Source organism: Vombatus ursinus, unplaced genomic scaffold (genome assembly GCF_900497805.2).
Source record: "Vombatus ursinus unplaced genomic scaffold, bare-nosed wombat genome assembly UNPS02014941.1, whole genome shotgun sequence".
NCBI classification, from domain to species: Eukaryota; Metazoa; Chordata; class Mammalia; order Diprotodontia; family Vombatidae; genus Vombatus; species Vombatus ursinus.
The window spans coordinates 5017999-5040320 of record NW_020954719.1 but is presented as its reverse complement, the minus strand read 5'-3'; the positions used below and the strand labels follow the sequence as shown (position 1 = coordinate 5040320).

Sequence of the window (22322 nt, the reverse complement as noted above, 5' to 3'; positions counted from 1 at the left end):
ATGGATGGATGGATGGATGGATGGATGGATGGATGGATGGATGGATGAACAAATGAATGACTGTCTCCTTCTCAATTGCCTTTGATCTGTGCTGGACCAAACAGGTTATTCAGGACTTTGCTCCTTATGGCTGACCAAAAAAACTGACGTGGACTCCAGATCCTGGATGTTTGGTGGCTTGCTATTCTGACCCTTCATAGCTCACAAGGTTGTAACTATTGCCAATACATCTTCACCTAAAAGCAGAGATCAAAGCAAAGAACAGAGGCCTGTATTCACAGGTCACATGTCATTCCAACATGTCTCTTACACCAGAACAGCAGCCAGGCATGAAAGACTTATTTTAGCCAATTAGTACATTTTGAATGAGCCCTAGTTCTGGCTCAGCAGCCAGTCAAAAGTCCATCTCTTTGCCATATGGTTAGGGAAGAGATCTGGAGCCAGTTAGAGGATATCTGCTTGTATTCCCCAGCACAACATGTAGACTTGTATCAGTTCTGCATCCTGGGCATGCTCATAAGGACTGGGCTTTGCTAGTCCCCTTTTGTACCTGCATAACTTATCTTGTATAACATCTCTCCCCACCTTTTGTATTCTTACTTCCTTAATGTTAGGATCTATGCTGTTATCTATCTTTATGCCTCTAGTGCCCAGTACGGTGTCCCTGCACAAGATAGGTGCTTAAAAATAGTTGTTGAATTAAATAAAAAACTTTTTTTCCATATACTCCTGACATGGCACAGGTTCACTTAGGCAGGGCAACCACCCCCAACCTACACTCTCAGGTTGAGTTCCTTCAGGAATAACTACTACCTTGGCATCAAGATACCCTGAGGGTACCCATTCCTACTGGTATAGCTCACAGACCCCTCCACTGATGAATTTCCCCTTACCAGGCAGCTAGAAAAACCCATTAAACTCAAAGTAACGACATTTCCTCAAATAACATCATAATAGTAGCTACAAAACATTCCCCCCAAAACGTGGCCAAGATTACACATCTCTTCCTTTCTCTTCTTGTGAAGTCCCCACGAAGCTCCACACCCTGTGCACGGAGTTTCTGCTGCATAGTTTACTCAGCTGGGTTCTCAGGGTCTACTCCCTTCTGGAATTTGACTCTCTTGAGTCCTTCACTGGCTCCCTTCTCCTTGGAGCTACTTGAATGCTGCCTCTGTGTCTGTATCTTCATAAAGTGTTTGTATCTCTGCTCCTTGCTGAATGTGGTGCTGCAAGATGCCCTGGCTTTTGGAGTTAAAGGGGAAAGGAAATGCTTCCCCAGGGCTCTCTATTACCCTCTGGAATAGGCAAAAGAATCTCTTCTGCAAGGTTACTGACTGTTAAAATCTCAAACTCACTCCAGGGCTAGAGCTATTTATGGTCCACCAGAGACGGGGCCAGTTTTTAGCCAGCCAATAACAAAGGCCTCTTCCAATTCAATTAAGAAATTTGTTTGCACTTCATGAAGGAGCTCACTAGGTATGGTCAAATTTTTGCAGTCAGTTTAACAGCTCATTAATCTATCTGTCATCACTGAGGCAGTTAGGTTGGTGAAGTGGCTGGAGCGATGGACCTCGAAACCTGAGTTTAAAATCTGTCTTCAGACATTTATCATCTGTGTGACACTGGGCAAGTCACTTAACTTCCCTGTGCCTCATTTTCCTTATCTGTAAAGTGGGTATGATAATAGCACCTACTTTGAAGGATTGTTGTGAGGATAAAATTAGATAATACTTTAAAGCATTATATAATTAGTGCTAGTGCTAGTAGTAGTAGTAGTAGTAGTAATACCATTACCACTGCTATTTTCATCTGGCTCTCTGTTCATTGGGGGTGGAAAGTAGTTCGGAAAGACAATAAACTAATAGGTCAAAGACCAATTACATATACATACACAAACACTTGTCTCAGTTTCTTCATCTGTAAAATGGGGATAACGATAGCACCTACCTTCCAGAGTGGTTGTGAGGATTTAATGAGACAATAATTGTAGAATGTTTAACATAGTGCCTAGCAAGTAGTATGCATATTTAATGTTAGCCCTCATTTTTGTTGTTGTTGTTGTTGTTATATGTATGTATGCCCTGTGGTCTAGCCTCACTTTCCCAGCCCAACCCCCAAACAAGATACTCTGAATTCACAAGAAACTAGAAGCTTATCCTAAGGTTGCCCCAACCTGTATTTCTTCAGGAAAATCTACAAACAGAGCTTAGGTATGACTCATATCTAAGATTTACCTACATGTGTGTAATGGGATCCTTCTGTATCTGGTCTCCTTGGGGGGAGATGCCTCACCATGGGATCCCTAAGTCAAAAGGTAGAAAGTTCTTCACAAAATTGCTTTCCAGCATGATTCAATCACTTCACGGCTCGTCCAACAGTGCATTAGTGTGCCCACTCCTCCCATAACCCCTTTAAAATAATTATTCCTGCCATTCATCATCTTTGCCAATTTGTTACGGAGGTCAAACTTTAAAGTTGTTTTGCTTTGCTTATCTCTAGTTACTAATGATTTGAAAAAATTCAGATGGCCATTTTATAGCTTACAATTTTTTTTGAGAACCATTATTCATATCCTTTAACTATTCTATTGAAATGTAGCTTTTTGTTTTATGTATTTCTGTTGCTTATATATCTCAGACCCTTATTGGTACACAGCTAACTCTTATTGATCACAGACTAGGAGGTTCTTCTGAGAAGAGTGTCTCCTGACTCTCAGTAAACAAGCATTAGGAGGTAGCCTCAGTCACTGAGGACCAATCAGGAATTCCCTGTGTCCTCCATTCAAGGCCCTAGGTCATGTCTAGCTCCCTGGGAGAGTCCCTTTTCTGACAAAGGTCCAGGTCTTGAACTCCCAACAAGTTGTTTAAGGGCTCAGCAAATTGAGCAGGAGTTCTCCTGATAAGTTTGTCAATGATGTGCTGGAGTCAGCTCTAACTAGCTGGTGAGAACCAATTGTTAAATTTTCAGTATGAGAATTTACAACTTAGAAATCCACAAATGCTACAAAGCAGGGCTTGATTTATTGTTTTGTTGTTTGTCTATACTTAAGAAAGTGATTAATAAAATATTAATAATGCAGATTAAACTTAAGTGTGTCATAAATACATTTTTCTCTGGAAAGCTAGTTGTCAAACATTTATTAGCACACCTCTTCCTTTGCAACACAGAAGATGTATGAAGGTCAGCTGTTTATAATTTGAGAAGTAGATTACTAGGTGTTGTTTGGTTTTTTAATTTAGTTTGGTTTTTTTTTATTGAAAAGTATTTCATGTGAATGTATTAGCATTTTATTCTCCTCAGGTTCACAAGTAAATATTTCTACCAGTCTGTCTTGTTTTATGGAATAGTCAGAAGAGTTGTGTGTAAATTGAATTTTTGTAATTTGAAACCCTTTATGAAGGACTTTTGTGCTGTGATTCCTTTTCTAATTAAAATAGTCCATTTGTAAATTGAATAACCATCCTGTAAGTTATTTGTTTGTGTTCAGAATTTCATTTCAAAGTTTTGCATAAAGTAAGGCATTTTGTTTTCTAGTGAAGTTGTTGTATATGACACTTTCTGGCTTATTTCAATAATTCATCCTCTCATGTTTCCCACTTCTGCCTCTGCCATTTTTCTGCCTTTTTATTCTCTGATGTTTGATAACCATACCACAGTTCTTGAACCTTATATGTAATTGAACTGGGCATTCTTGGTGAGGCTAGAAAGGATAACACTCAGGGGAATGATTTGACATTTTAATTTTATGTCCTTTAGGTCAAGAAGAGCCCAAAGAAATGGAGACAGAAACGGAATGGGAAGAAGAGGCAGCCCCAGACAGCAGTAGGTTTCTTTACTTCCCTGAAAATTTAGAAATCCCAAATCTTTGAATGTTGGTACTAAGGATGTAGACACCTACAGGAAGAGAAGAGGGAGAAAACAAAGGACGAGTGAGAGAATGGAGGGAATTAGGGAGGGAGGTTGTATTATTAGCAATAGCAGTGTCAAGTTTGGATGAAACCAGAATGTGCTGGGTTGGGTCTTCAAAGATATGTCCCTGGCTGGAGTGTTAAGGGGTCCTAAACTCCAGGGATTTGAAATAGAACAAGCCTCAGGCAACTGGGACAGAGACAGAATAAGGATTCTAGGGTCAGATTTAAGGAAGTTTCATGTAGAGTCAAGGAGGCATTCATTGAAAGGGTAAGAGCAGAGGAAAAGTGCATCAGGAAAAAGGAAGTTAGACATCAAGATTGACTTCCTGACTGAGGGGAATGAGCAAAATTAGTCTGATGTTTTTCCTGGAGATCTTTAAGAAGAAATAATTCCCTCTACCCTCTTCTTTCTTGTCTGTCTGAGGTTGTAAGGAGAGGACCAAATGATCTCTAAGTGGGTTCATAAGAAAGTTGACCCCAAAGATAAACTTATTTTTGTTGGGAGAACCTGTATACAACTAACCCTTACCTCCTCATCATTTTAGATCTGTACTTGGCACCTAATTCTTGCCATGGTCGTTGTCATGAAACTTTTGACAAACACCACCCATGCCACTGCAATTCAAAGTGCCAGAGGTTTGGGAACTGCTGTGAAGATTACGAGAGTCTGTGTGCCCATGGTGAGTCCCTCCATGATGACTTCTAATCATACTCTATCCAATAAAAGACGAATGCCAGAGGAGAAAAGTGCTACATTGGACAATAGATATGATCCTACCCAACTCTGCATACACCCAACTTTCAGGGAAACTAATGGTGGAGTCATGCCAAGTGTGGAGTCATTCCACATGCAGATGACTCCTTTTTCCCTTTTTGGTGGTACCCCAGAGAGAATGAGCAGAGAGGTCTGCCTGCTCTGAATTTCTCCCTTTAGCTCTTCCACATTCCACTCTTCATTCTTTCTAGATGGTTTCTCCCGAAGCAGCGATGCCATCACCAAGGAGGAACTCCTGACTATCTCAGAGAAGATCTACAAGGCAGATATCAACAAAGCTCGGAAGGAAGATATTATTCTCAATAGCCAGAACCGTATCTCTCCCTCTGAGACAAATGACCAGGTGGATCGATGCCCTGAGCCGTGAGTCTTCCTCTTTCTCTAGACTTTTTTTTTCTATTTATTTCCCATTCCCATTGCTTTTAAGCCTAACAGAACTTAACTCAGTTCTAGAATCTCCAAGTCTTTCAGCTGAGAAACAGAAGAGTAACAATGAAATAGAAGGGGAAAACATTTTAAGGAAGGTTGTAAGGAATGTAGAGAAAAGGTTTAGGAAAGTAAGATTGTCTTATAGCAAGAGAGATTGAAATTAGATAGATTGCAATTAGAGAGCTCTTCTTGTTGACTTGGATAATGAAGCATAATAGAAGATCACTGAGGCAGTTAGAAAGTAAATACTGGAGAGACATTTTGTCTGGAATGATTGTAGAACCTTCCTGTTGGCAAGGTGAAAGACAGAATGGCCTGAGGTGGGTCCTACTAGCCCCAGGAATCTGGTGAAAAAAGGCATGTAAGAATTAGAACTCAGGTTCTCTTCCCATTTCATCTCTCCCCTCCCTAAGTAACTCCTGCACCAGTCCTTGTGTTGCAGTCTAGGGGTACTGGGAACCCCAAAATGCAAGGGTACAGGGCACAGGTCTGCCTCAAAGAATTTGACCTCTCATGCCTTATTTCAGTCCAAGACAAAGTTTACTGCATCGCCAATAAAAATGGGCCAGACTCCTAGTGAGTCTATGCTATTTGTGATGCCAATACAAGCTGGCCAGATTTTAAGAATCTGAGCATTTGATGAGGATAAAATTGGTACTTTTATACAGAAACATTGTGGGACGATCTGGATGGAATTAAGAAGTGGCAAGTAGCCTGGAATGGGCCAGATGTAGACCATGAGGGCCACAATGAAAGGGCAGTCAAAAGGATTATTGACTGAGATGGCCAGGTGCCTCGGGTGAATGCCAGAGATCTGAGTTCAGGGGCTTTGAGGTCCAGGTCCCAAAGACATACGTAATCTTTTCCTTTTACGGGTCCAGCATGAATCCCATCCCCATCATTTGTCCTTCTTGGCAGTTCCCTTTGCCCCTTAATGGACTGAAGACAGTCTCTGCACCAGAGCAGGGGCTCTAGACTTAGTACTAAAGTAATTGCACTTGCATAGTCCTGGCTGTGCTCAAAATTCTGGCTTGTCAGTCCCTATTGTTGAATCAGTGAAGGCAAGGATGTGGGTGGGAAAGTAATTGTCCAAATTGTAAACTTGGCTCTGTCAGGTCAAGCTCTATTGAATCCAAAAAATAAGGTAGGAGGCAGGAATGGAGTTCATAAAAGTGAAATCTGGTAGTCAGCACAGTTTCTCAGGGCAAACATGCCACACTGAGGAGCAGTAGGCTTCCAGCGAATAATAATTTATGCCAATGGACTTCCTTTTTAGGACAGAATATAGTGTGTATTGTATTCTGGTATGTAATATATTATAGTGGGGGTTAGGGTTGCCAGACGCTTGTCAGAAATTGAAAATGCTATGGGGTAGAGGGATAAAGGCAAAACTTCTATGTGCTTGGGTCTGTGACAGTAGGCAATGCCATTCCCTGGAGCTCTTCCCCAGGCCTATTTAAAAGTTTCAGGAAGTTGCCTCAGGGGTAGTGTTGGTTTCTAAGTAGATGGAAACTAGTCTGGGTGTGGTGAAGGAAGGAACATGGACCAAAGCCTAGTGTTTGTGTTTAGTGCTTGGAAATTTGTTAGTTGGTTCAAGGAGAAAGAGAACAGTGAAATGAAAACATGAATTAACTCTTATGTGAGAGTGAGTGGCATGGGAAAGATAATAATAATAATAATAATGAAAGCTAGAAGAAGTGCAGAGCTGGTGTGCTCTGGATGTTTGTTGAGTCATTGAACTCAGGGGGAGTCGTGTTGTGGGACTCTGGGTTGGAACTGTAACCCCTCCCCTATATATGTAAGGGAGGGTGTTACAGTATATATGTGTATATGTGTATGTGAATATATTATATATATATGATGCAGTATATATGTATGTGTGTATGTATACATATACAAACATACTCTATGCCTGTATATACATATATACATACGTATATATATATTCTATGCATAGGAACATATTTATAGAAAAGCTGTAATCAGATTTAGCCTTATATCATAGTTCTGAATTCAGCATTTTCTGGGTTATTTTTAGGTTATTTAAGGGAAGAGAGTCTGAGTAGGAAGAGTGGAGGACAAGGGACAAACTATGAACTGGGGCATGGGTCTTGCATGCATGTCCGTAAGAGATAGTTCATAACACCAAATCCCTTCTTGCTCTGTTATGGGACCATAGTTTTTCTTCTGCTATGGGACCCAATCCCAATTTCTCTTGATGTCACCCAGGCTCTACAGCTATGTAAATGAAGAGCTCTTCTCCAAACCAACCTATGCTGCATTCATCAATCTGCTCAATAATTACCATCGGGTAACAGGTCAAGGAGAACATTTCTCTCCCCAGCAGCTTGGGGAACAGGATACCTTCCTTCAAGAGATAATGAAGACAGCAGTCATGAAGGAACTCTATGACTTCCTCCATCAAAAGAGTGAGTGAGCCCCCAGTCCTTTGGTAGAAGAGAGAGAGCACCTAGAGAGGCAATGGAGAAGGTTTATGAAAGGGCATGGGGATCCTCAGAGCATGTGGACTCTAGCAAAGATCTAGAGGAGGCCAAAGAGAACATGGGGAATGGAAGGATGACTAGACCCTATAGACTTGAGAAATCATCTGGTTTTCAAAACCTTCAGTAATCAGTATATTCCTTGTCCATTCGAATGTAAGCTACTTAAGGGTAGAGATTGTCTTTTTTGTGTGTGCTTATTATATATGTATTTCCAGGACTTAGAACAGCACCTAGAGCAGAACAAACGCTTAAAAGATGCTTATCTATCTATCTATCTATCTATCCATCTAACCTTATTTTCCACTGCTTCCCAAATACATTCTCTCTCTCTCCGCCTCTGTGTGTCTCTCTGTCTCTCTTTGTCTGTCTGTTTCTCTCTCAGTCTCTGTCCGTCTCTCTCTGTCTCTGTCTCTCTGTCTCTGTTGCTCTCTCTGTCTCTCTCTCTCTTTCTCTCCCTCTCTCTGTGTCTCTCTTTTCCCCCTAGAATATGGTATGCCCATTTTCTCACTTTTACTATGTGACAAAACTCCAAAGCAGAAGAGTCAATAGCATCTGTAGCTAACTCCTGCAGTCTTCCCCTCCGGTTCTGCCAATGAATTTCTATAGCCTTATCAAATGAGACTACAGTCTGGAAGATCAAAATTACTGGGAGAGGGTTGGCAGGGGAGGAGAGTGTTCAACTAAATCCCCCCAAAAAATCTAATGAAGAAAAGGATGTAGGTTTTCCTTCCAAGTTCCCTCCTTCCCTTCTCCCAGGTGAGTCCCTACCCTTTTGGGGAAATCCTTTAGCTCATTTGGAAAGTTGGCTGCTAACACCACAAATAGCCAGCTTGTCCTTGACTTCACCTTCCTTACTAACCAACCAGGGAAGCCTTCCACAAGAGATATTCTAATTTGCAAAAGCTTTTACTGGGAAACTAAGGGAGTGGAGGGATTTCAAAAAGCAACAAAGACACAGGAAGGAAACTCTGACACAGTACAGGTTCCTGATACAAACTAAGCCTAATCAAGCCAAACGTATTTTTGGTTGGCACAACTTCTTGGCTTGGTAGACTATCTTCTTACTCTGAATCAGAGGTCCATTTCCATTTCCCTCTTCTTTCCTGTCTCTCTGTCTCAAAATAACAAGCTCATTAGCCATTAGCCATTACTCATTCTGATACTCCCACCTCTGTGAGTTGAATTCTCAGCTGTTATGGTAAGGTAGTGCCCAGGCCCAGTGTCCTGAATGGTAGCTGTCAGGACAATGGGTACCCTCTTTTCCTTCCACTTCAAATTTTTTAGGTCTGCCATGTTACATCTTCTCCTTCCAGTATAGTGTGATGGAATTAACATCAGATTTGGAATCAGGAGACCTGCATTTGAGTCCCAGTTCAGTCACATATTGACTACACGGTGTGGGGGAAGGAAAGGAATGGAAGGAAAGGAATAAGTATTTCTATTGCAGCCACATGTGGCAGGTACTATGCTAAGCACTTTACAAACATTATAGCATTTGATTCTCACAACCACCCCGTGAGGTAGATGCTGTAATTATCCCAATTTTACAGTTTAAGAAACTGAGGCAAATATAGGATGAGTGACTTGGCTAAAGTCATAGAGTTAGTGTCTGAGGCCTGACTTGAACTCAGGTTTTCCTAATTCCAGGTGCAGCACTCTTACTGGGTTGTTGCAATGAACTCACTTCATAAACCTTAAAATGCTATGAAAATGTCAGTTATCATTATTTTTTGGTCTAGACTTGTGATTTCATCTGTAGGGAACTCTTGATAGAGCCACTATCTGTTTACTGATTCATATTGGCAATTTGTCCGTACAGTCTTAAAGAGTTGCTTGAAGTTGCCCAGGGTCACATAGCTACGATACGTCAGAGGCAAGACTTGAACCCAGGTCTTCTGGCCCTGTCTCAATCCACTACAGGACACTGCCTGTCATAATCATCATGATGAAGCAGCATAGCTTTGTGGATAGCATTGGACATTAAAGCACCTTTAAATTTCACCTCAGACGTTTACTAGTTATATAACCTTAAGCAATTATTTAACTTCTCTGTGCCTCAGTTTCCTCATCTGTAAAATAAGAGGATTAGACTCATTGGTCTCTAAGGTCCCATCTGGCTCTAAATCCATGATCCAATGCTTATTATTCCACATTGTTGCTGAATATTGAATCTTTTTGCTACTCTAGAATCCTGGAGTTCTCTTCATCCTGCTTATTCTATCAGGTTTCTGCCCAAGCACAGCCTGGGATTCTCAATTTGTTTACATGTGGATGGCTTGAATTGCATCCAGGGCAATCACTTAAAAGTTAAGAGCTCCAATCACTTCCTGTGGTAGGAACCTTTCTGATAATATGTTGGTCTCTACTCAGGTAGAATATGTTTTCTGTGGGTCCCTTGACTTTTAAATTGTAAGATTTTCAAACACAGTGAAACCAGATTTCCATTAAGGGAAGGGGGTAGTGCTGCACATCATTCTCTACACATGCTCTTTCCTGACATTGTTTGGATTTCTCTTGCTTGGAATGTTTCCTAAGTCTTTTACTCTGCCCCAGACCAGATCCTACTACATTCTTCAAAGTCCATCCCACCTTTATGAAGCCTTCCCACTATGCTAGTCCATATAGTATAATTGTTAATTTATTTATTTAAAAATATTTTTCTAATTACATATAAAATTTTTTAATGTTCGTTTTTTTTAAATTTTGAGTTTCAAATTCTCTCCCCTCCTCCCTGCCATCTCGCTCTATTGAGAAGGCAAGCAATTTGATGTAGGTTATACGCAAAACATATTTCCATATTATTCATGTTGTGAAAGAAAATATAGGCAAAGAAAAAAACACTAAGAAAAATAAAGTTTAAAAAAAGTGTGCATAGGGGCAGGTAGGTGACGCAGTGGATAGAGCACCGGCCCTGAAGTCAAAAGAACCTGAGTTCAAATCTGGCTTCAGACCAAACACTTGACACTTACTAGCTGTGTGACCCTGGGCAAGTCACTTAACCCCAATTGCCAAAAAAAAAAAGAAAATTTTTTAAAAAGGTGTGCTTCAATCTACACTCATATTCTGTCAGTTCTTTCTCTGGAGGTGGATAACATTTTTCTTCATAAGTCCTTCAGAATTGTCTTAGATCAGGTCTTAGATCAGGTACAACCTGTGACCAGTGGGCCATAAGCAGCTGGTTGTGCAGGCCTATCTTAGATCATTGTATTGCCGAGAATTGCTAAGTTCATTTACAATTGATCAATGTACAATATTGCTGTTATTGTGTACAATGTTCTCCTGCTTTTGCTTGCTTCACTTTGTATCAGTTCATGTAAGTCTTCCAGGTTTTTCTGAAAGCATCATGTTCCTCATTTCTTATAGCACAATAGTATTACATCACAATTATATACCACAACTTGTTCAGCCATTCCCCAATTGATGGGATTCCCTCAATTTCCAATTCTTCCCCACACAAAAAGAGCTGCTAAAAATATTTTTGTACCTATGTGTCCTTTTCCTTTCCTTTCCTTTTGTTTTTTAATCTCCTCAGGACACAGACCTAGTAGTGGTATTGTTAGATCAAAGGATATGTACAGTTTTATAGCCTCTTGGTCATAATTCCAAATTACTTTCCAGAATGGTTGGATCAGTTCACGATTCTGCCAACAGTGCATCAGTGTCCCAATTTTCCTACATTCCCTACAATAGTATAATTGTTTAGAATAACATATTGTTTCCTAACTATTATGTGTATTAATCTTCTCTCTGCCATTAGATTATAAATTCCTTGAGTGGAGGAATCCTTTTTGATATGTCTTTCCTATTCTCTATATACCTAAAACCATATTGGCTATATACTATATATACTATATACCTCAATTAATATTTGTTGCTTGATTGAATCATATTAGTGTCTTAATGGTTTGAATCTGATATTGCCTCCTCTGACAACTAAAATCTGGCCCATGTCAGTTCTCAGGTTCTGATTTGTCTGTGTTCATTTCCCCAGACAGATACAGTTCAGAGCAGGAATTTGTCAGTGACCTAAAAAACATGTGGTTTGGACTGTATTCCCGTGGCAGTGATGAGCGTGACTCCAGTGGTTTTGAACATGTTTTCTCAGGTAAGGCCTCTCTGTTTGACAGTTGAGGGGAAAATGGGTGAGATACCACTTATTTCTCTAAGTCAAGGGTTTGGGGGACCCAACTCAGACCAGAGGACTAGAAACCATGCCAATGAATAGGAAGGAGTTTTTCCTGCTCCTTTTTGTTTTTTTTCCCCAACCAGTACAAGCCAAAGAAGACTAGGATGCTATTTTGAGGCAGTCTCTCCCCTGGAACAACCCAGGTTGGTGAGAACTCTGAACACTGGGATTTCCAAACACTATTTCTAATGGGAGACCCTGTAGGGAAGATTTGTTTTTCAGTAGCATTCCAGTCATTTTGGTATTTTTTCTTTCCAGTTTATAAAGGTGGCTGGCACAAGAGCTTATGATTATCTCCTCCCCCTATTTCCTCCAGACCATCTATAGACTACTTGATTTCTGTAGGTTTCAGCCTTATGATACAACCAGAGCACCTTAGGAGAACTGTAGTAGGCCTACTCCAGGCAAGGGACTAATCTGAAAAACTTGAAGCCAGTATAGATAAACACTAAGGAAGCCAGTGTAGATAAACACTAAGGAAGAATTTTCCTGAATGTGGGAAGCGGAAGATTCTGAGAAAAAAAGTTCAGGAAAGTTGTGAAGAGACTCCTATCTATCTGGAAAACTCACCTTAGAGCCAGGGATCTAGGCATGATAAGCCCCATGCAGTAAAAAATTCTTAGAATCTCAGAGGTGTCTCAGAGAATGAATGATCAGCCCTGAAATTTTTGGTTGTTTTAGGTGAAGTGAAAAAGGGGAAAGTGGCAGGATTCCATAACTGGATTCGCTTCTACCTGCAGGAGAAGAAAGGTCTGGTCGACTATTATAGCCACAACTATGATGGACCGGTGAGTCCTGAGGACTGTTCCCACAGATGGAAAAAAGCCTTATTGGGTGTCCCCACTCCCTTTTTTTATCCTCCCCCCCAACCTAGAGATGTCAAAGCTGTCATCATTTATCTCTCCATCAGCAGTTCAGTATTGGGGATGGTAAACCTGGCTGCCTCAAAGTCTCATCTATCAGAAAGAAGGCTTGGTTTGAGGGTACTCTGTGATGGGGGAAAGGAAAGAAGGAAGAGAGGCACATGTATAGTTGCTCTCTTTGTTTCAGTTCAAAAGAATAAAAGCACAAGAAGTGCTGGGGACAACTGGAAATTATTTATTTAACAAACGCTTAGTTATTAAGCACTCAATGTATGCCAGATCCTATGCTAGGAGCTAGAGAAACTGCTACACTAATTAAATAAGACTCTGTATTCCTGGAGCTTACACTCTAGTAGACTGATAATTATCAATCAATAAATATTTATTTAGCACCTACCACAGGCACAGTGCGAAGTATGAAGAATACAAAGAGGCAAAAGACAATTTCTCTCAAGAAGCTTACACTCTAATGGGGGAGAAGACATGAAAACAAATATACACAAAGCAAAACTATAGTGTAAAATATTGTCTGGTATATGCATTACCCGGGACATACAAAGTACCATTTGAGCCCTGAGGGGAAAGATATCTGGCAGGGGGATAAGAGAAGGTGGTTTCTGGGTTGAGTTTTAAAGGATGGGTAGGAAGTCAGCAAGTAAAGTCAGGAAGGAGAACATTTCAGACATAGGAAACAGTTTGAGCAAAAACACAAAGGGAGAAATTAGGGAATGTTTTGGGGACAGAGAAGAGGCCAGTTTGACTGAAATAAAGGCTACAGGAAAGAGAGTACTGTAAGATAAGTTTGCTTAAGGGGAATATTTCTTTTAAAAAGTTATTTTTATTATGAACTTAATTGCCAACAAATACAAACATTTCAATATACAGAGATTGTATATGAAATCATGAATTTCTGTTTCATATATTTGGGCTTTTTAAAGTGTCTATTAAATTTAACAAGAGGGCATTTTTTTTAATGCCCTATTTGTTTGTGTCTCTTTCCAAACATTTTATTTTCTTCTGTTTTTTCAAATATTGATGCTTTTTTCTTTCTTTTTTTGGGGGGGAGATCTCTATCACTACCTACTAAAGCACCCCTTACCCCTAAAAAGAAACTTTCCCTTATAACAAATAAGTATGGTCAGGCAAAACAAATTCACACAACTGCTATGTATGAAAACACAGGTTTCTTTCTGTACCCTTTATTCCCTCACCTCCCTGTGCCCAGAGGTGGAAACCATCCTTCATCGTCAGTCTTCTAAAGGCATGATTGGGGATTGCATGGATCAGAGCTCTGAAATCTTTCAAAATTGCTCTCTTTTGTATTACTGTATTCACTGTGCAAATTGTTTCCCAGGTTCTGCTCATTTAATTTTATATCAGTTTATGTAAGTCTTCCAAAGTTTCTCTGAATCCATCCTATTTATCATTTCTTTCAGCATAATAATATTCCATTGTATTCATATACCACATTTTTTTCAGTCATTTAGGGAAATGTTTTCTAGTTCAGACAAGAAAACAAACAAATCGTAGTTATCCTTCTGCTTTGTTCACTCTGCTATTACCGACTCCACTCCCTCCCCATCATCTCTAAAAATGGCTGTAAGCTTCAGCCTGTTCAAATTAATTGTTATCTTTATGCTTTGTCAAATCGCATTAAAAAAATTTTTTTGTTCCAGGATAACTTTGGAAGATAGTGAATTGCCTTCATTTTCCAAGTGTGAGCTTGAAAGTAAGATGCCAGATGCCCTTTCTCCTTTGTATTGGAATTCACATGAGCCCAGTCTGTATAACTCTATTCTTGGCTCTTACTTAACAGCATTTTGCAGGGTAGGCACAGACCTCACTAAGACATTACCAAATCTCAGGAATACTAATATTTCCCTATGAACCATGGTCCCTATACGGACCACCTCACTTAGTATTTGGCACATAATGTGTGCTCATTAAATCTTAGCTAACTTGATGAGGTATTTCCTTCAAAAGTTATATCCCTATCATCCCCTTCCCCAAGGCTCATCCCGTTTTTCCTCTTTTCTCTGCAGTGGGACTCTTATCCTGATGTGCTAGGAATGCAATTCAACTGGGATGGCTTCTACAAAGAAGTAGGATCAGCTTTCATCGGCAGTAGCCCTGAGTTTGAGTTTGCTCTCTATTCCTTGTGTTTTATCAGCAGGCCTGGCAGAGTGTAAGTACAGGGCCATCTAGGAATATTAAAGCAAACTGAGGGATATACAACAGTCTTCACAACTACTAGAAAGGGAAGTAGGAGACCTGGGTCCTAGTCCATAAACTGGCTCTGGGACTAGATGTATACATAACTTTCCTTGAATGTCAGAGGACCTGGGATTGAATTCCAGCTCTGCTGCCTCTGACCTGTGTGACCTTGAATTAAGCTACTTCACAGAGTCAATGAAGCTTAGGGCTGGGAGGAATGTCCAATGTCCTCTAGTCTAACTTGTAACAGAACAAGAATCCCCTTCACAGCATAACTGAAAAGTAGTCCTAACACTTAGGACAGTCTCCCGTCCACATGACAGTCTTTCAGATACTTAAAAACAACTATCACGTGCCTCATAGCAGGGGTGTACTAGAGCCAGTTCAAAGCAGCCAATTGTTAAATTTTCAGTGTGAGCATTTATACCACAGAAATCAGCAGACTCTTCAAATCAGTGCTAGATTTATTGTTTTGTTCAGTCTAGACTTACAAAAGTAATGGAGAAAATACTAATAATTCAGATTAAATTTAAAACTTCCTCCCCAGAGCTGATCATTAAATATTTACCAGCACAACCCTATCCATAAGTCTTATAGGTTTATATATGCCCCGATGCTCCCAGCCTCTAAAATTCATTAAATTAATCCTCCAAAAGTTCAAATATACTTCATTTAAGAAAGAGAAAAATCTTCTTTAATCTCTTCTTAGTATGACAAAGGAAGTTGTAAAACATATGATACGGATAATAAGTAAGATGAACTAACTGTCTTAACACGAGGCATATTAGGCTTCTTGAATATCATTGTTGTTCAGTCGTTTCAGTCATGTCTGACTCTTTGTGACCCCATTTGGATTTTTCTTGGCAAAGATACTGGAGTGGTTTGCCATTTCCTTCTCTAACTCATTTTACAGATGAGGAAACTGAGACAAACAGGGTTAAGTGATTTACTTACCCAGGGTCACACAGCTAGTAAGCGTCTGAGGTCAAATTTGAACTCAGGTCTTCCTGACTCAAGGCCTGATGCTTGCTACCTAGCTGCCCAATATCTTGAGTATCACTAGGACTTTATTTCTCTGGGCCTCAGTTTCCTTATCTCTATAATGAGGGGACTGAATTAGATGACCTTTAAAATACCTACTGGCTCTAAAATTCTATGAATCTAAGGAACTATGTGATCCTGGGCAAATTATTTAACATTTAGGCCTTCAGCTCTAAAATTCTACAATTCTCTATCTCTATTCACTTCTTCTCCTAGAGCAGGCCTGCACAACCTGCGGCCCTCAGTTGATTGCAGCATGCCAAAGGATTTCTTCTACTAACAAAGGATGTTTTCCTCTGCATTTTTTGTGGGCCACCAGAAATCCTTTAGTGTGCCACAAGCAGCTGAGGGCCATAAGCGGCCTGTGGGCCCCAGGTTATGCAGGCTTGACCTAGACAGAGAACAAAGGTTCATGGGTTGAAACTAGAAGAGATTGGAAGTAGGTAACAATTAATAATAATAATAATACCTTTAAGGCTTACAAAGCACTTTCCTAGCCATCAGGAATTAAGGCATCAGAAACTGTAATCAAAGAAAAGTGTTACATTGTCTTCTCAGATATTTAAAAACAGGAGAGATTCCTGTTTCTATTGGGTTTTCTACATCGTAGCCCAGAGACAAAGGGATAGAGAGAATGGAAGACATCTGTGATGGTGTGTTTTCTCTCTATAGGTGCCATTTGAGCCTAGGTGGGTACCCCGTGGCCATCCAGACCTATACCTGGGACAAGATCACTTATGGAAATGGCAAGAAATACATTGCTACAGCCTACGTGGTGTCTTCTACGAATTAGAGTTCTGGGCAAGGAAAGAACATAAGGGACACTGGAGGTCTTCCTGAGCTGTGGTGCTGTCTGTCCTGGGCTGGAGTTAGGAGGTATTATGCATTGACCCATTTGAACTGGAGTTTTCATCAAGAAAATGACTGTGTGAGCAAAAGTCCTCAAGCCCAGAAAAAGCCCAAAAAAGAAAAAGAGGAAAGATTTAAATTAGGGGGGAAAACTACCACAACAGAAGAATATTTAGACTAATGTCCTCTAGTATTCCTGCACTGCAGGAATACTAGATAAAATCTGTGAGTGGAATATCAAGATAACTGGTTTTTTTACACCAATATGTTATGGAACTACAATAGTAATAGTAATAATATATACATACATACACATACATATAGAATATTATATATACATACATATATTATAGTGTATATATATATATATACACTAGACCATTTTACCAATACAGACCTTAAATATACTGGAGAACTCAACCAATAAACCATATTAGAACTAGATAATTATCACAGACAAAACTATCACCCACAATTGTCCAAGCATAACATTGATCCACAAATACTTAAGAACAATATTTTAATAGCTTTAGCTATATCAAAATTTCATAATCTCTAAACTCCATGGAGCAAAAAGTTTTCACAATATGAAAGCCTAGAAGAGGAGATTAAAATCATGCAGGAACAGAATGAGATGCATATGATCCCTGTTGTCCTGTCTTCTATAAGAGCTGTACCAAGGATGCTTTCAGAAAGCCTACAAAAGATGACCCTACCTCCTAATACTTTTATTCAACTGCAAATAGTATTTATTTTGTGCATTTTGAAATAATCTATAGAACAGTAAATATAAAAGAAAAATAACCAACTTGTCCCAGGACTGTCTCTATCTGACCTTCATTAAAAAAGATGAGAATGAGATGATTAAAATAAAAATAAGTTTACACTTATTGAGGCCATCCTGAATATTGATATATCATTGGAAAAGGATTATACATACTGAGAGACCTGTTTAACATGGTTTGTTTTCCTTTTGTTCTTTTTTTTTTTTTTTTGGTGGAGCCATATAGCTTGATGTCATCTACTGACATCAAGTGAGTAATACGATTTTTAGTTCTATTTAGGATAGATCCCAATGGATTCAAGACTGGACAGAACCATGATGGACTTAAACAATCTCCCTGAAAAATACCATGTTTTATATCAGTCCAGTCTTAGTATTATGTCAGTGGCATGGTTTTAAATAACAGTTTTCCATATAAGCATCAAATACTTTATGTCATTCACACAATACTTGGGTCTGTTTTTGTAAATGTGCAATACACAAATCACCCACATACATACAACTAACTCAAAGGACTTGTGATTGTCAATAAAGGCAGTTTAAGTGTCACAGTACTTTTTGTGACATGTTCAATAATTATCAAATGGATAATAAGTTGGTCTTTATACTCCTGGGACTTCTTAGCACACACTTTTTGCTCCTCAGATAATATATTGTTTCCTTATGTTTATGGATTTTTTTTTCTTGTGAGACAAGCTGTGAATGCTTTGTTTAAAGGACGTGACCTGTATTTTGACTATTGTTCTCATCTTCTGTTAGTAGAAATGTTACGCCCTCTATTAAGAAAGATGAGATCAGGCTATTGCCAGAGAAGAAGCTAAGAAAGTGTTTTGCTCTTAATCCAGGTGCCACTGTGAAGTGTTTGAGCCAATGATTATATAGTTTATCTGGCCCTATTGCTTTCCAGTTTTGAAGAAAAACTAGAGTTTCTGTCTCTTCTTTTGACATAATTCTTCTATCTTTCATTATACTGACATTGCACAGCTTTCTGTTTCTGTTTGATCCAATGTATATTTTCATTGTATTGGATTTCTTGTAACCATAGAGACAAGCAGAAGTTGTCCATATTCTCCTTCTTTAGAGGGGGTCCCCTCTGCCTTTAATTTCTTTAATTCTCAAGACTCTGTAGTAAAGTTTTGTTTGATTGATACTGAATTGTTGTTGTTGTTTTGGGCTTTTGTTTTGTTTTGCTCTGCTTTGACGCTTTGTATTGTCTAAAACTTATAACCTTTGTTTTTAATTTCCAATTGAGGGAATCTCAAATTTCTGACATAGTTCTGTTTTCTGAAATCTTTCTGGGTTTTTTTGTTATCTTTAATTGGGCAATATGTCATTCAAGTTCTCTATTACATGTCCCAACCAGATATGAACAAAATCTTCCAATGTCTTTCTGTTCAATAGCTCCCTCAAGTTATTTCAGTCACGATTGTTTGACATTATGTGTTTAGCAGTATTACTTAATAGGTCCACAGTTCCTCCTATGGTTTTTACTGTTGCAATGGCCTCTGCATATGCCTAGGACGGTGCCTAGCAATAATAAATACTTGTTAATTAATTGAATGATTGTGTGCGTATCCTGAAATGGTTTTACACTTTTGATTATTCATGCTGGTTATCGCAAATAATAGATTTTTTTAAAATTACCCTGCTCTGGTAAAGAATATTTGTATATGTCCCATTCACTTCAGATCTATACTGTCCAAAGCAAATCCACAGCATCATGAAGGGTTGGCAAGGTTCAGATCTCTTGGCCCACAATGGCATGGGATTGGTTTTCCACCTGCGGGGTAGTCTTCTTCCTCATTCAGATTACATGCTGTTGAAAAAAATGTGTACTATTATAGTTACCTGAGAGGGGTGGGATGGGGAAGAAGGTAGAAAAGGAACCAGGATTCTGACATGGGTCTACACCCTGTAATCTCATCAAGTTGATTGAGGAATTGTACGTTCGTTAATCAGGGACATCCCTGATCAACCCCTGCTAGAATAGATGGCATCTGGGAGAGCTCTGATGCTTGTAGTTCCTTAGCTGACTGGCCTACCAGGAGGAAAGGGGTGTGGGGCATGGAAGGTGAAATGATATGACTAAGACATACTTGCGTCTTCCCCACGCCTGAAAAAAATTCTTCCTCTGGCCTGAAATTCTGAGGGCTTGATAGTATCTAGCATATCAAACAAACTCATTGATGTTTAAAATTTTTTTAAGTTTACCTGTAGAGTAGAAGTTTCAGTCCAGAGCAGTTTCTGAGAACTCTTCTCACTAAAGAAGCAGTAATCCTAAGAAAAAAGTAGCCCACCTCTATAGTATAGCAACAACAACTACTACTGGGCCCAGGGGTGCTGAGACAGTCACCCTTTCCTTCTCTTCTAAGCTTCCCCTCTTAGCTCTAGACCCAATCTTTTTTTTTCAAACACGTTCAATCAGTAGGGGAATCTTGCCCCTAAAGAGCCACTTTCTGGCTATTTATGTACTCACCTTGGAGGCCTAAGTATAATCACTTAAAGTTATATTTGCCTCATGTACAGGGTCTCCCCAAAAGAGGGAATAGAATGGTACTTAATGTGCAATTTAGATCAGATATATAGGACAACCATGTATTTCCTTTTACAGAAAACTTTCACAAAACTCATGAACTTCAATAGACATAAAGATTTACATTAGTAATGAAAGTAATAAAACTATTATTATATTCTACTGGGAAGTTAAAACTTAAACTTCAGTATATGAAGCAATTGGTGAGACTGCGGTCTATTTCACCTTTGACCTGAACTACCCAAACAATGTCCAAGTCATTTGGCAAGTCAGACCAGGGACTGGTTATCCTCCCCCATGCAGAAGTTTGCTTCAAGTCAGCTCCAACTGAGAGACTCAAATACTCCCAGCTTCTTGAATTTAATGAGGCTGACTCCAAGGCTGACCATCTTGGGGTTTGTTTGGTCACCTATATTTAGGGAAATAAATACAAAGCAGAAAAGGCAGCTAGAGGCCCAAGGCTCAGCTCACTTAGCTGAACCCCTGTTATAATTGTCACATGCAAACAGTCTGCTGCAGTAGGGGAAGGGCACAGGCCCTTTCCAGACCTGCAGAAGAAGCCCAGGGAAGGAAAGCCACTTTGGTATGTTTCAAGAAACAGGAAGGAAGAGAGTGATCTGGAAGCTAGCTTTCTTTTTTAAGCAACATAGCGTGCTGCCTTCCTATACATGTCACTGACTTGGGGGATGGGGGGTTGGGGGGGGGGGGGGTGGAGGTGGACCAAGGACTATTAAAGGTTTGCTGTATCATACCAAAGCACCGAATTCCTTCAGTGTTGAGCCACATTTACCCCAAAGTGCCTAGGGCACAATCTCAATTATTGGTTGTACTCTAACCAACGGAGAGCAGATTGGCCTGTTCTTTGCTCCCCATTATGCTAGATCTAATAATGCATCGTTACGGTTTATCTAGCATACACAATATACTCTGTTTCTAGAGACTCTAGAGAAGGAAGAACAATTAAAACAGTACCAAGTTGGGAATAGGGACATGATCACATGTTGGCTTCTTCTCAAAGTCTTTCTCATTTCATGTCTCTGAAGAGAGGTAAGAATCTCATTCATTCTCTCTCTCATCACCCTGGAAGGCAGAGGAGCTAGAAAGACAGAAGAACCTGAAGGGACTGAAAAGATCTCTTCTGTCTCCTGCTCCCACACACTTTGCCCTGCCCCTTATGCAAGTATGTGGCATTGATTTCCACCAATGAGGAGAAAGTCCCATATTATTGACCCTTTGAGCCAAGGAGTATATTAATTTCCTTCCCCCCCTTTCTCCTTCCACCATCTTATCCCTTAGTGTGGGGTAGCAGATAGACTAGTAGGGTGTTCATCACCTGAAACGTTTGCATGCTGGGGATAGAAACTCATTGGTGGTTGGCTTCTAAAAACTTCTCCCCACTTCCCTTCGGAAAATGAAATCATTTGCTCATCAACAGCTCTTAGACATCTCTTTCATTCTGTATTCCTTATTCTGCATCAGACAGTGGTTCCACAATCATCTCTGCAAGTTCTTTTGGTATCTGGTAGAGTAATTTGATTTGTTTTAGTGCTGGAGACTTGAAATTACTTAAATCAGCTTAATAATATAATACTTCCTTGTTTCCAAACTAGCATTCCTTATTGCCTAATACTGTCAACTTTTCTTCACCCTTAAAGAGGGCTGTTACAAATGTAATAGACCTTTTTGGAGCTCCTCAAAAATGGCTTGGACACAAATCAAGAGAAGACTGGACAGAGATGCCTGCAGATGAACCAGTCCATGGACCAGACCATGCTCCAGGAGGTTTCAATCTTTACCTGAGGGTATACTACCTAGTGCTTTTTTTTTTTTGACTGACTTTGAAGGGAGATGGTGGGTATTAAAACAAAACAAACCAAAACGAAACAAAACAAAAACCAAGTAGGATGGAAAAGGAAAGAGAAAGGAAAAAGGCAGTGACCAGGAAGACAGGTAAAGAATGGTAGAGGTTAGAACTAGAGCAGCATCCCATATTGAATCTCTCTCTCTGTCTCTCTCTTTATCTTTCTCTCTCTCTCTCCTGATCTTAAGAAGTAAAATAAGCATTTCCATAACAAAGTGGAACAGAAAAAAAGATTACATGTGAAATTGCAGATCTATTATGTACAATTTGCTATTCCTTTTAGATATACATATACTTCCTCCCTCCTTTTACATTAGACACAAGTATGTGTTTATATATGAATATGTGTATATGTATACATACATATATGTT

General features: G+C 39.6%; 1 protein-coding gene across 1 annotated transcript in view; it reads left to right on the top strand.

Moving 5' to 3' along the window:
* Positions 1 to 19116, top strand: part of ENDOU (endonuclease, poly(U) specific) — a 27355-nt gene extending 8239 nt beyond the window's left edge. Inside the window, exons 3-10 of the mRNA XM_027844248.1 lie at positions 3757 to 3822; positions 4457 to 4591; positions 4878 to 5049; positions 7345 to 7544; positions 11611 to 11724; positions 12487 to 12593; positions 14711 to 14853; positions 16596 to 19116. Of these exons, the coding sequence (XP_027700049.1) occupies positions 3757 to 3822; positions 4457 to 4591; positions 4878 to 5049; positions 7345 to 7544; positions 11611 to 11724; positions 12487 to 12593; positions 14711 to 14853; positions 16596 to 16716 (1058 nt within the window). The 3' untranslated portion in view covers positions 16717 to 19116. The remainder of the gene's footprint in view (positions 1 to 3756; positions 3823 to 4456; positions 4592 to 4877; positions 5050 to 7344; positions 7545 to 11610; positions 11725 to 12486; positions 12594 to 14710; positions 14854 to 16595) is intronic.
* The last annotated feature ends 3206 nt before the right edge of the window (positions 19117 to 22322 follow it).